This window comes from Podarcis filfolensis, assembly GCF_964270895.1.
Source record: "Podarcis filfolensis genome assembly, chromosome: 7".
Taxonomy (NCBI): domain Eukaryota; kingdom Metazoa; phylum Chordata; class Lepidosauria; order Squamata; family Lacertidae; genus Podarcis; species Podarcis filfolensis.
In genome coordinates this window covers 46,343,565-46,359,254 of record NC_139603.1, presented here as the reverse complement: position 1 = coordinate 46,359,254, position 15,690 = coordinate 46,343,565, and the positions used below count along the sequence as shown (strand labels likewise).

Below are 15,690 nucleotides of genomic sequence, written 5' to 3'. Positions count from 1 at the left end.
GAGCAAGGCTAACTAGTGTGTGTTGGCTGTGAAAAGTGCAAATTCCATGCTAGGGATAATTAGGAAAGGAATTAAAACTGCCAGCATTATTATGCAGTTATACAAATTTATGGTGTGACCACATTTGGAATACAGTTCTTGTCGCCTCACCTCAAAAAGGATATTGCAGGGGTTAGAAAAGGTTCAGAAAACAGTAACCAAAATGATCAAGGCGACTGGGCAACTTCCTTGTGAAGAAAGGTTGCAGTGCTTGGGACTTTTTAGTTTAGAGACAGTGGCCTGGAGAAAGTGGGTAGATAAAAGTTTCCCCCCTCTCTTATAATTATAGAGCTCATGGACATCCAATGAACCTCAAAGTGGAAGACTCAAGACGGATAAAAGAAAGTACTTCTTCACGCAGCACACAGTTAAACTCTGGAACTCGCTTCCCCAGGAGGCACTGATGGCTACCAGCCTGGATGGCTTTGAAAGAGGATTCAAAAAATCCTAAACAAAAACATGAGAGGGCTATTAAGGGCTACAAGCCATGATGGCTATGCTCTGCCTCCACAGTTGGAGGCAGCAATGCTTCTCAATGGCAGTTACTAGAAGCCACAGGAGGGGAGAGGGCTCTTGTGTTTGAATCCTGCTTTCAGGTTTCTCACAGGCATCTATCTGGCCTGCCACTGTAAGAATAGGATGCTGAACTGGATGAGTTACTGGTCTGGTCCAGCAGGCTCTTCTTATGTTCTTACAAAAATGTAAGATTTTGAACGTAGCAGTTCAAAAGCACGTCAAAGTGCAAGCAGAAAAATAGGTACCGCTCCGGTGGGAAGGTAAATGGCATTTCCGTGCACTGCTCTGGTTCTCCAGAAGCGGCTTAGTCATGCTGGCCACATGACCCAGAAGCTGTATGCCAGCTCCCTCAGCCAATAAAGTGAGATGAGCGCCGCAACCCCAGAGTCTGTCATGACTGGACCTAATGGTCCCTTTACCTTTCCTTTACAGCTCACTAGAAGGATACATGCTTTGCATGCAAGATCCTAGATTCAACTTCTGATATTTCCACAGCTGCCTCAAATAGCAGGCAATGATAAAAGAACTTTTCCAGACACCATGGAAAGTCAGTGACAGAGTAGACAATACTGGGTAAGATGTACAAATGATCTAACTCATTAAAAGCCAAACTGGCATAGAAAAACGGTTTTGAAGATATCTTTTTAAAAAAATATTGCTAAAGTATATTTTTTAAAAAACCTTACCTGATGCACCAAGAGTTCTGCCACTTCCACATGATTATTAAGTGCTGCCAAATGCAAGGCAGTATAGCCATCATCTTTTTTCTCATCCACAATCCATGGTCTTGGGAGCTTAGACAGTAACACCCTCATTGCGCTGAAATAAAATATAAAGTACTGTATATTATCCTGTAATGGTCCAATGGTCAAGTTGTAGATATTGGGCAATTCCACCGGTTTCCATAACAGAAATCCATTCATGCAAAAGGTCTCCTGTTTTTCTTTGTGCCTACTCTAGCATCCACATACTCCCAAAATCTGTTGGGATTCTTTTCTGAGTAAGTTATTTTTAATCACTTTAGCGAGATTCTTTGAATTTTACTAAATTTTCATCCTAACTTTCAAGCTCCATGAGAACTATGCAAAAAGGACATTATTATATTCCAGAAGTAATAAATTATAAACAGCTTCCCAACGTTTATCATGAAGGTGATGTTGCACCAATGTCCTAATTATGCAGTGATATGGGGTTGCCTGAAGAAAGAAAATACTTTCTTTTTTCACAGAAGTACATATGTAGAATGTCTACTTCCAACCCTGCCCTCAATCTCAGCTTCTTCCTTGTGATTAAGTTACTTCACATTCAGGAATGATGTTCATGCAGCTCATGTACCACCTGGTGTGCTTCAATCTGCTAGACTGACACTACATATTTTCTTCCTATTAACTTATATGAATGGAATTCAGATACAAGATTCTATGGCAGCAACAGTGCTCCACTGCTTTTTTTCTTTAGAAAATTTCCCCAGCTTTTAAACTATGATAATTTCCCAAGAACATACATGGAACCTAGTACTTTGGTTAGAACAGAAGGTGCTGCTAGGGGAGTACAGAAAGGAAATGTATGTGTGTTATACCTTACATATATTTAATATATTTAAACAGTGGAGGGAGCTAGGCAGGAGAATCCAAACATGGGGTGCCACCAGAGAAAATGCCCATTATCTATCTAATTATCATCCATCTGACATTTGCAGGCTGCAACATGGAAAAAGGCATGTACAGGTAATACCAAGGATATAGCTAAGGCTAAATAATTCTTATTTGTCAATTATTTTATATTGCACTTACATATTGTATTTCCAACACATTATTCCTTTCAAATATTTTAAAACATTTAATAAGGGATGCTGTCCCCCACATCCTCTCTACCCCCTTTTCTGAATGCTGCATGTTGGAGTTTCCTGCAACAGCAATAACCATCCTTCCCTTCAGCAGTCCTCCCATAAATGGAGAGCTGTGATTACAGGAATGCTGCATAGAAATTACTTGTTTGAGGTCCATCTGATTGGAGCCCGCCCCTAATTGCTTGCAATATGGTATTTTATCAAGAGATGAATAGGAAATACCATATTTTTAGCCATGTTTAATATATTGTTTTGTCTGCTGTTTTCACTATTCATAAGATATACTGCAGTATTTCCTAAGTTCAACTGCCCTTGCGCAATGAAAGATTTTAAAATAAAACTAAGCACAGTTTTTCCATCTTGCTTATTAACAGATTTAGGTTCAATTCTTCAAATTTTAATTTGTTTTCACACACAGAAGTATTTCTAAAATGGCATTACATTTAAATGCTGCTTATTCCTTAGTTTTTTCTCAGCATCTTTCCCCTCGTTTTGATGTCTGATGCCTCAAAACAGAGTCACAGATGCTCGAGGCTTGTGAATTCAAGATAAAAAAAATCTAGAAAAACCTAAGTAGAAACAGAATACCTCACTTTATTTGACATTGCTAAAAACATATCAGCACAAATGACTGAGCACTGTTGGGACTGCAGGATGAACAATCAATAGAGAAAGAAAGATAGAGGCACGCTCTGCCCCTGGAACTGCAACCAACAGCCGAGATACTATTTTTTGCAATGGTTGACTAAATATGGTCAGGGAAGAGAGAGGCAGAAGAGAGTCTGTTTGCCTGGGAGTGGATGTTTTGAATGCTTAGCTGCCTATAAAGCTGAAACAGTTTTGCTCGCTCACTCTGAGAGGCAAATAGATCCAGTCGAAATAGCATGTATGTGGGAGCCCTGACCTTAGCAACATCTATTCGACATCTGAAGACAGGAAATAGCTACAACAAATCTGGCTGGAAACTGAAACCCAAGGAAGAAGAGAGACGAAGCGCAACATCTGAAGTGAAGGAAGGGGGAAATACTTTATTGGGAAGGGGGGGGGTGATGCAGGTGCATGCTTAATTTTTAAGATTTCGTGAACATTTTTTGTTGTTTTCAACTGACAAACAAGAAGACTTTGTCCTGCTTTGGGTTTCCTAGCAGCCTTACCCTGGATATTTTACTTTCAGTCTTGCAGCCACAAGGAACTTGTTTCCACGCATCCACATAACAGATACCTATTAAAATTCCTGTTTATGTTTTAGATATAACTATTTTAGAAAGTGAAATATGTATTCACTTTCACCTTCTCACTGCTCCCCCTCCCACATAACGAAGAGCTGAATCAGCGAATAGAGTGAACACTCGAGATGGCTGCTGCTGATGTCTCTCTCTAGGTCACTACCTCTCTTCCAACTGCAAATGCTGCATGATAAGCTTACAGGTAACAGAGCATTAGAAGTCCTAAATTATTCCACATGTTTAAAAGATTCCTGTCTGCATGTATCATTTAATAGATTGTTTTTGTTAATCTCTATTGTAGGTAACACTTATTGCCAGTGTGTTTAAGTATCAAGCATCTGTAAAGAATAAATTTGGAAAAATCCTATTTAACCTAAAAACCATAGACAGATACCTGTTTGACAAGAAATCTTGTCTTAGCTGTATTTTAGAACATTGCATCCATTGCTATCTAAGCAATTTCTAAAAGTATTAATTTTAGAGAAATGCATCACTTCGTTCTCCCTTTCAAACCACATCTAGCTAGCATTTTGTGACCATTTTATTACAGTAAGGAAAAAGGATGGCAATGCATTAACTGCACAACACTTTTACTAAGAGAGAACATTAAAGGTATTTTATTCTTAAGCATGATTACAATCCAGTTCAAATCTGAAAACAAGCAAGTTATAATTCTTATGCTGCATTGCTGTTCCTCCTTGTAGTACTGTGCTAGCTACTGCTAGGCTCTGATTTGCTCTCTATCAGCTGCACTAGCTTTTTGTCATGGGCTGCAGAAATTGAACATACATGGTTTTCTCTTGCCTGACTACCATTTAGATGTTTTACTCAAGCTTTTCTCTAAATTAATACTTATGAGAACCTATTTCCTTGTTCAGATCATGAATCAATGTCACAAATGCAATTAAGCATCTTTCAAAACTGTTATTTGTACATTTCACCTCTTAAAAAATAGCTGACCCCACAAACAAATTTTATAGGTTTTTGCCACCTGATCTTGTAATTTCTATGCCACACTAACAGATTCAATAGAAAGAGATGGAATTAATTAGATGGCTAAATATTGCAATATATCTGATACAGTAAATGTAGTAAGCTGGCAAATGACTCTGTATTGCAAATATAGGAACTATTGCATGAACTTAACTATTTCATAAATGTTCAGTAAGGACCAGCTCACAATGCGTGAACTAGAGCCAACTATAGGCCAAAGATTTCCCGTCACCCGCTTTGAATTTTGCACTCAGCATCATCTTCAATAACTTGATAAAAAAAATTGTGGGAGCTACAACAAACTACTAGCATTGGGATTTTTTTTACAAAGAAAATCATTTCCATTTTATTTGGATAATTGCCTTCAACCTCTAGAATGAACAGAATTAAATATGGATGCAGACAGCCAGCAAACCAAGCTCAAAGTGGAGTACAACATCCCATTTCATGGATATAATTGGTACAGCCAACTTTTGATGAAGGCAGATTATTCTTCATATGCAAGCTTAATTGACAGTAAGAAGCAACGGAAGTCCAGACAAGTACTTGAAATCCTCATAGACAAACAATGACTGTTAATATGTTTTAAACTACTGTGCAGGTAAACTACACCGTGAATTTTAGCTTCACCAGCAGATTAAAACAAAAACCAGTTCCTGAAATTAATTGGGAACAATTATTTTGCACTTTAGGATAAAGAAAAAATGTTTTCAGTTTCAACCGGCAATTAGAAGCTGTTAAAACCTGTCCAGAGCACATACTTCTTTATGTACCCATATGCAGATACAATATTATGGAATGTAAAGAAGTATGTATTTTTGGCAGGTATGAACTACAACTAAAAGAAAACTGAACTAAGCTGATCAAAGAATGAGGAATCCACTTTAGTCGTATTTGGGTGAAAGGATCAGGTGAATAGTAGTACAATTTGTGAAACATTAACATTTGTCTAAGTGTTGCATATATCTTCATTGTCAGAACAATATTGGTTGTAGAAGCAGACACTTTATTTTCTATCCTAAATCTATCCTAAGAAAATAAAATCAACATCACTAGAATAAACAATAAAAACACAACACTTGTGTAAGCATGTAGGTGTGAGAAGATCACTACTAATCAATTGAGGGTCATAACCTTTTAAAAAAACATTATTTAGCTGAAAACTCAGGGTAAGTGGATTTGATATTATGGCACAATGACATCTGGGCCATAAGGCACCATATACTTGCTTATGCTGCAAGCAGCCATATCTAAATTCTCATTCAATTCATGTGTAAAGCTTTCATATGTCAGCAACCAGATGTCTTTAGTTCCCAAAGGCTTGTTTTCAAAAATCAGAAGAATGCTAATTAAAGTTTTGAGAAATTTAAAGATGGTAGATTAAATCTGAATATCATGAGGCAAAATTTGAACCACAAAATATGAAATTATCTTGTTATTTGTTAAACAGGTTTTTTGATGAAGAGTTAAGAAATGAAATGCTTGCTCTACCCCTAAACTATTACCTGCAAGAACCAGGTAAAAACTGAAAAAACAAGAGCTGAAGCCTTGAAGAAACATTCATAATACATATATTAATTCAGCTCATATTACCATTTCATATATCAAACAATTCCTAAGTAGTACAGATTCTCAAAATCAAATTCTAGCTGTTACTAAATGGAGCAATGTTAAAAATATCAAAAGTTTTCAAATTTGGATTATATTAAAGATGTGAATGTTTCTCATTATGTAGATTTGAAATTGAAAGTTATGGTTTTTGTGTATGTTGGAAGCACATTTTGTTTTAGCCAGCAACCAATATTTAAAGATAGTTTGTAAAGCAACACTGGTATTATAACTAACACTATAATCAACCAATTTATAATCTAAGAGCAGAATTCACTAGCAGCAAAGGAATCAAACCTTGCTTATTTCTATGAAGCACTGCTCATTTCTAGAAATAGGGCACCTGAGCAACAAATTAAAGATTAACTTCTGAAGGCTCACATTCTTAAAATTGAGCATTAACATGAGTCAGACTTTGCACCTTTTCCTGCACCAGTATTGTAAACAAGCAGCAAAACAAACCTTAGATCAAAATCGCATAGAACTCGGTAAAGTCTTGTTTCTCTTAGAACATAGCCACACTATAATGTCATCCCCATCACTTAGGTCAGCTGTTGAATTCTAGCTAAGCACAAGCTGAACTCTGGACATCTGCTGACACAGTTGTAACTCAAACATCTCAACCATTTGACTGACAAGGATAACAGATGCTGACATTATCAAATGCTACCATGCTTCTTTCCATGGTCACTTTTTATCCTGATATAGCCAGTACATGAAACTATTGCCATCCAAAAGAACACTCGAGCAGCTGGACCTGTACAACAGTTTCCATATAGCTGATAAAAATAGATACCAGTTTTATTGCTGCTCAAGGTTTAAGCCAAATATGTGCCGTTTCTATATTTAATAACAAGGAATGAGTGCATATTTACAGAAATCACATCACCACCAGGGCACTTTGCAACAAAGCTGGCAGGATACATTTAATGTATGCATTATTAATATATAAGTTGAATATTACCCTTCCTTTCGATTGGCTCAGTGTAAGCCTTTAAATATCATATTGATTTACTGCATGTACTGACATTTCTTCAAAATCAAAAGTGTATGCACTTTTAACTCTGATATCAAGGGTTATGTATTATAATTGAAACAACAAGGAGAGGTAAGAACTGTTTATGTAAAAACACACACACACACACACACACACACACAGAGAGATGTTCTATATTGAATGAACATTACTACAGAAAAGCCTTATAGAACACAGAAATATGAACCAAGGTTGTTCCAAAGTACAACTATAGAAGCATTTGTCGAACACCACTAGCAACCTAACATTGCTCCTTCTTCACCTTCCCGTAATCAGTTCTCTGTCAACAGCTGCTGTAATTAAATGTGGCAGTAGCAAACTAATATAAAAATAGTATTCTCTTTAACTGAAGTAATCCCCTTGGGAGATAAATATGATACCCGATAGCCAAGAGAAACACATTACTAGTATTAAATAGTTCAACATTCACAAGAACATTCAATTTTAAGGCCATGACTTAAAATCTTCTTTTATAAATCTTCTATTATGATTAGAAGTTACGATCACAAAAAGCATACAAAGAGAACAAAACCAACTATTGCAAGCCACGAAAGTGTTTTCTCCTATTGTTTAACATTTGGAGTTTCACTTTTTTGAACTTTTTATTATAGAAAGATGAGCCATTTAGGGAAACTTTGGAAAATTGTAAATTTAAAAAGGAATATATACTGCATACAGCTCTTGTATTCACACAATAACACTTTAATGAACACAACATGGAAACAATTGTATGCCTCTTAAACTTCAATGCTTTGCTAAAGCTGGTAAAATGGAACCAAATCACTTGTTTAATGGATTTGGTCCCCTTCAACCAGCTGTAGCTATGTATTGATCACTACAGGACAAATGCTTTCATCAACAAGGTATGTTAATAATGGAAATAATATTCAAGAAAAAGAAGGCTTTTAAAAAGCAGTCAAGCACGTGAATGCAAACAAACTATCAAAAACTGTCCACCAGCATCTATTCCTGGCAAACTTATAGTAGGGACCTCACTTCCAAACCAAAATCCACAATATTGGAAATTGTGTCTCATCCGCCCATTCTTATTGTATATCAATATGAATTTGAGGTTAACAGTTCCTCTTTCTTTATGTCACTGTTTTTTTTAAAAAAAGAGTAAATGTATGTCAGTTCTCATAAAATAAACGCAAAATACATGTAAATATATTTGTGCTACAATTCCTCTATTTTAATACTATCTTTGTACAACTCAAATTAAGTTTAAAGAGTAGCAAGCATTCACTAAGACCTCTTTTCTATTGTGTTCTACAAAAATGAAACTAGAGTGTTTTTTCAACACCAAAGGGCCAATACAGATATCAAGCACCACTATAAAAGCTTAAGATGAGATGAATCTGTGATAGTAGTACTCTTCCACAAGGGCATTATGGGATCAAAAACTATCCTATTAAATCAGATCAAATTGATACGGTTAACATGCAACTATTATAGATCAAGTCATAGTTTGGAGAAACTAACTACAAAGGTACCTCGGGTTACGTGCTTAATTCGTTCCGGAGGTCCATTCTTAAACTGAAACTGTTCTTAACCTGAAGCACCACTTTAGCTAATGGGGCCTCCTGCTGCCGCTGCACCACCGCTGCACGATTTCTGTTCTCATCCTGAAGCAACGTTTTTAACCTGAGGTACTATTTCTGGGTTAGCGGAGTCTGTAACCTGAAGCATATGTAACCTGAAGCGTATGTAACCCGAGGTACCACTGTAATGGCAGTACTCCAGGGATGAAGCAGTAGGATCTAAGACTGAGTTGATAAGCTTGTTAATAAATTCAAAGAAGAGTAGGGGAAAGCATTGCAAGCAGTCTAATTTTATAGTTATCACATGACTAGAAGTTCAAGGTAAGTAGAATAGCTTTTACTAAAGCATTGGGAAAGCAATCGGTGTCCAGATAAAAAGTAATTGTGTAAGCAACGGGAACAAATTAAGCAAACTTAAGTACACTGTAAACTTAAGTACCTCTTTCTGGAAATAAATCCCACTGAGCTTAATGAGTTTAAGTTCTGAGCAGACAGGAAGAGCATTCACTTTTAAATTAACTATGACCTGGTTTGCACATAATACTAAGACAGACTATGACTTAGCACATGAAGCGAAGACTGCAGCTGCTTTGCTTCTCTAGCCAGTCATGCTGGTGCTGTGAACTAAAATGTGGCTTGGTTTAACATGTCATCTGAAACCAGGCTCATAGTTTCTCTTTCTTGACAAATCACAAGCTTCAAACCTTCGATAAACTTTGTTACAGCTCATGACTTATCTGGAACTAAGCCAAACCATGCCTAAATTCACAGCAGGAAGAAAACCAGAGGAGGAGCAAAGCAACTACAATCTCTTCTCCAGGAACCAGCATGCAAAGCGAAGCTATACTTCTAAGAAATGCTAAGATTTATAGAAAAATATTAAATGCCAGAATCCATGGCAGAAATGCCATCACTTTTTAGGATACAATTATAGGACCCAAATTAGAATGGGAGAAATGAACTAATTGTTTCTATTGAAATACATTGTTGTGAGTTTGTGCAGCAAAGAAACAATACATTTACAACATAGTTAAAATATTGCTTTCATTTTCTCTGAACAGTAGCACACACACACACACGCACGTGCGCACACGCGCACACACACACACACACGTCATACACAAATGGTTAATATTTTTTAAATAAAAAATGAGGGCCGCACCACACAGATGCAGAGATTGTCTATGCCAAGCAAAATGTCCTGAATTATTTCTTGCCCACTGGGTCCAACTATCCCAACTCTGGGCCCATAATGTAAGCATGACATTTTTACAGGGTCGATGTGCATAAAACTCAGTGAATACATAACTAATGATATAAGGATCTTGCTAGTGTAATTATTTAGCTACAGTAACTTGTGGACTATTGCAATGCACTCAATTTGGGGCTGTCCTTGAAGACAATTCAGAAACTTCAATAGGTCCAAAATGCAGCAGATTACTGACTGGGATTCTATCTTATAACCTCTGTTTTAAAACTGCTGTAGTGGCTGTCAGTTAATTTACAGGCGCCCAATTCAAGGTGCTCATATTAGTGTTTAAAGCCTTTCTTTAAGGGCCTTTCTTTCTGCCAACCTCCATCCTTACTGACCTTAAGATATGCAGAGGAAGGTCTCTTTGTAGTTCTATCACCAGCCACCATATAGGGGCATAGAATCTCCTGCTCAAGAGCAGGGCAGCAGGCCATCCAAAGCTATAAAAGTTTCCAAATGCTGTTTTGCACAGTGCACGTCCCATATAATCTCTTCTAGTATATATTTTTCTTAGGCTGTCTTCACACTACTTTGCAGTGGCATCTACCAACAGGTGGCACTGTAAACGACAGTGTACCTACAGCCTTCTGAGAGCTGCATGATTATGGCAGCAGAGAGTAGTGGAGGATTGAGGTGCTGGGAAGCATTTTCTTATGCAACTCTAATACTTGGGAAATGTGCCTTTATTTCTAACTTTGAGGACCAGTGTCATGGTTTTGATACATCAGTTACTAGCTATTTCATTCCAAGGCTCTTCTATATCAATCCTCTTCATGGTTTCTATCAGCATGCCTCAAATATATCACTTCTCGACCTATTCAGTTACCTGAATTTTTAAGCAATGAGAATACAATTTCATTCTCAACACAATAATATGTTATAGCCATGTACTGGTAGCCTAAACAGCCCCACATGATGGCTATTATCAGAGTCCAAAAAGAAGGAATTATGGTGGCAATCAGATAAACATGGGCAGCAGTTAACAACACGGGATAAAAATAAAGGATTGAGGTGGGATGGAAATACAAATGCAGTTACACATGAAACATATCATAATATAAACTGCACATGTGTACACAGGCCCTGCATTGTGTCTGAATAGCAGCATATATTACAGTGGAACCTTGGTTCTCGAACTTAATTCGTTCCAGGAGTCCATTCGACTCCCAAAACCAGTTCTGCAATGCTCACTTGGGCTGCTGGGAACATTTAAACTACTTAGCAACAGAAAAGCCATAATGTACAAATGAAACTTGCATCTGAAAAAATGTATAGTCTTTCCCACAATGAAATCTATTTTTTTTCTTGCTGAACTTTAGGAACTAACAAATGTTTACTGTACCTTGGATTTCCTCTTAGTGCAGCATGATGGAGAGCATTAAATCCATTGTTATTTGTAATAGTAACATCTGCTCCAGCTTCTAAAAGTACGGCCAAGATGTCATCACGTTTTTTACTTATTGCATCATGAAGGGGTGTGTCGCCCTCAGAATCCTAAAAATAGGCATTAGTTAATTCCTGCTTATACTGCATATTTGCAGAGAAAACGTCTGATGCAAAAGTTACATTTAGTATTTTGCGTTATATAAAGATTACATCTATGCAGAATATAAAAACACGAATGTTAACTTGATCAATGCAAAATGTGACTTTTGATAAAATACTATGATCTTTTAAGAGGGCTCCCCACGTTTCAGCTGAGGTTGCTTTCCCCACCCCAATAACCACCACTGGGCTATCTAATGACTATCATGCCCTGAGGGGAGGAGGAAAAGATAGAAAAGACTGGAGAGCAGTCCATCATCTAGCATCTAGCTCCCTATATTTCAGCTGAAGTGGTCCTGACTTCTCCTAAACTATTTCAGTAGGCTACTCAATACCTATCTTGACCTGAGGGGAGGAGAAATACAACTTTCAATATAACTTTTCCCCTTTGTAGCTTCTTTTTGCTGCTTCATTCTACAATTTTAATTTATGCTTACTGTTTCTATGTAAACCGCTTTGTAAGGTTCATCTGAATAGCAACATGTATTACAGTGGAACCTTGGTTCTCAAACTTAATCTGTTCCAGGAGTCAATTCGACTCTTGAAACCATTCGAAAACCAAGGCGTGGCTTTTGATTGGCTGCACTCAAAAGCACTCAGGTGGAAGCTGTGTCGGACATTTGGTTCGCAAACCAAAGCACTTACTTCCAAGTTTGCAGTGTTTGGGAGCCAATTTGTTCGTCAACTAGGCAGTTCAAGAACCAAGGTTCCACTGTATATAAAAAATGTAAGTAGAGACCAGCCATATATTAAAAGAACACCAGGTATGATGAAAATGTCTAAAACATTTCCATCATGTTTGAGGAATTCCAATAGTTATTTTGTCATTTGTTTGGAAATTGTATCTGTAGTATCTGTAAATACTAAGTGTAGTTTCCACACACTATTTAAAGGACACCTCTTGTATAGTGTGTTGAAATAGTCCAATGTCGACATAACCAAAGCATATACCAAATAATGCTTCGCTACTGGCCTGCAGGAGCATAGCTGTGTATGGAAGTGTTCCCAGACTGTAAACCTGATAAGGTGATACCTATCCCATTCAGAAGAGGTTGAACACCCATTTCCAGATCAGCTTGTTCACCCTCATCCAGTTCATTACAGCCTCTCAACATTGACTAAGAGTTTCCACTGCCTTCCTGGCATCTGATGGGAGAGCGTTGGGTGCCATCAGTATACCGATATGATTGCACTCCAGATTGCACCATTGCACTCCAGATTTCTAGATAACATCTTGCAATGTAATACATCAACACACCATGCTATCACTGAACATACATGCACTCTATTAACGATGAAGCCCTTACTATCAGAGGAAACCAACTTCATTGAAATTTGAGACATACTGTTTCAATCAATAGCAGAAGATCCCCGAGATTACAAAAGTTGTCTGTCTATGATCTAAACTATTAAACACCACAGAAGATCAACAACTGAACTGATAGTAACATGTTCAAGTCAAATCGAAGAAATAATGGCAACAAATCAAGGTTATGATTGCATAGATCAATGTTATAATGCATGTTTAAGGTCATAATTGCATATATTTCCATATACATATCAATGTATACAGCAAGAAAAACTGCTCAAATCCAACAATTATATGGAAATTTGGAGGCAGATCCCATTTTATAACTTTAATGTTATTTATGTACATTCAAAAACTCCACGTTTACATACATTTTATTGTATCAAAACAAATAATAAACAGGAGCTTAAATTACCTGGAGGCTGGGGTGGCAACCAAAGTCCAGTAATGTCTTTACTACTTGGAGATGACCTTTATTAACAGCAATATGAAGTGGTGTCTGTCTACGTTTATTGCGAGCATTGAGATCTGCACTGCCTCTGTGCAAAACTTCTATTACAGCTCCTTCATCACCAAAAGCTGCATGGTGAACAGCCCTGTCTCCATCTTTGTCCTAAATGATCAACATTCAGTGGAATTAGTCATATTACTCTTGCACTGGACAATAACTCTGGCTCATTAAGCACTTTCTATACCAATAGCAAAAGGGACGCGGGTGGCGCTGTGGGTAAAACCTCAGTGCCTAGGACTTGCCGATCGCATGGTCGGCGGCTCGAATCCCCGCGGCGGGGTGAGCTCCCGTCTTTCGGTCCCAGCTCCTGCCCACCTAGGAGTTCGAAAGCACCCCTAAGTGCAAGTAGATAAATAGGTACCGCTTTATAGCGGGAAGGTAAACGGCGTTTCCGTGTGCTGCGCTGGTGCCAGCTCGCCAGAGCAGCTTCGTCACATTGGCCACGTGACCCGAAAGTGTCTCCGGACAGCGCTGGCCACCGGCCTCTTAAGTGAGATGGGCGCACAACCCTAGAGTTGGACACGACTGGCCCGTACGGGCAGGGGTACCTTTACCTTTACCTTTATACCAATAGCAAAACTGTCTTATACAGGTCTTCACAACATGAATTTCGTTACTGAACCAACCAATATCTACTGATATTTTATTTATGTTTTATGGATACTTTTACTGTTTTTATTATATCGTACAGGTTGTATGCTGCCTATATATTTCTTCTGAAAGAGAGGTTTATAAATATTTCATTAAATAAATAAATAGCCACAAAGCAAAATGCTGCAATGGCATAAAACATCACAATTATCTTAACAGTTAGAGAAAGAATAAATGAGAATACTGTATAAAGTACAGTCCATGTGACATTTTGGCAAGATGTAAACAACACAAATTGCACTACTTCTGCATCACACCAGTTATTTTGCTGTTAAAATGTACAACTATTCCATGTAATAGTCTAGTGAAGCTACAATGCAAAGACTAGGGCAGAATTCTACGGTTTAGTAGGGTAGCACAAGCAGCAGGACACAGGTTTCGTGCCTCTTCACTTGAAAGTGCAGTCCCTATCACAATATGGATGTCTCATCTCTTGAATGGCCACTGTTAAACTATGTAATTATCACAATTTGTATTTTTCTGCATTTCATTTCCTTCTGACCTCACTGTTTACAATTCTCTCCCCAAGGTACAGGCATATATGTACATACCTGCAACTCAGGATAATACTGAATACGTCAGATGAAGTGGATAGTAGTCCACAAAAGTTTAATTAATATGTCTGTTAGTCTTTTAAGATGCCTCAAGGCTATGGTGTTTTTGCTTAAAAAGACTGGAAACAATCAAATTAAACAGATTGCAATAAAAGGAGTCATAAAAAGTAAAAATATTCTTTAGCCAGAAACATTTATAAATGACTGATCTGAAAGTTTAAAATCATTATGTAAAAGTAAGTAACTTCTATTAGTAGCATTTAGTTGACAAATTAAAGATTTAAATACCTCAGCTTCTACATCCACATTCTGCTTCAGAAGCAATTTCAAAATATCAACATGCCCATTCTGACTAGCAGCTTGCATAGCTGTGTGTCCTGCACACTGCCCATTCACCTGGAAATACATGAGAAATCAAGTCAAGGCAGCTTACAAATACAGCATACATTTATTATATGTACATATGCTCAAGAACTGCACCAAACTATCTAGAGAACAAATTCAATATTGAATGACAGGTAAATAATCTAGCATACTTTACAAAAAATGTATTGAACACATTTTAATACCTGTCATTTGATGAATTGTCTCTTCAAATTCCAGTATCTTTTTCACTTACCAGCTTAGCTAAAGTAATGCACTATAAAGACCTTTAAATCTACTAAAGAATTTAAGATTTAAATTAAAACTTTAAAAATTCCAAAGGATTATGGAATGGGGTATCAATGATCATCCTTAAAGTCATTTGGCTAGCTCGAATCAAATTCTGACAAATTATTATCTATTAAAACAGTACCAATGCAACTACTTTTTCAAGACATTTTAAATGTGTATCTGTAGATCCCAAGATACAGGGAAATCCAAAGCAATACAATCAGGTGAAGGCTACATGTCATAATTCCCTATTTCTTCTCTTGGATGAACCAGGGCATTCCACCCAAATCCTAGCTACTTGAAGGGATAATTATAACAAATATTTCAGGATAAAACTTCCTCTTCTGGGTGAGTTGAAACAATATAAAAAAGCTTTTGACAACAATACAGTGTACAGGTAACTAAT

General features: G+C 37.2%; 1 protein-coding gene across 2 annotated transcripts in view; it reads right to left on the bottom strand.

Annotated features, from left to right (window-relative positions):
* Positions 1-15,690, bottom strand: part of MIB1 (MIB E3 ubiquitin protein ligase 1) — a 42,353-nt gene that overhangs the window by 12,932 nt on the left and 13,731 nt on the right. For both annotated transcript variants that reach the window (XM_083622422.1, XM_083622423.1), the window contains exons 10-13: positions 14,919-15,026; positions 13,330-13,527; positions 11,403-11,554; positions 1,242-1,374 (exon numbers count right to left, since the gene is read on the bottom strand). In XM_083622422.1, coding sequence (XP_083478548.1) covers positions 1,242-1,374; positions 11,403-11,554; positions 13,330-13,527; positions 14,919-15,026 — 591 coding nt within the window. The remainder of the gene's footprint in view (positions 1-1,241; positions 1,375-11,402; positions 11,555-13,329; positions 13,528-14,918; positions 15,027-15,690) is intronic.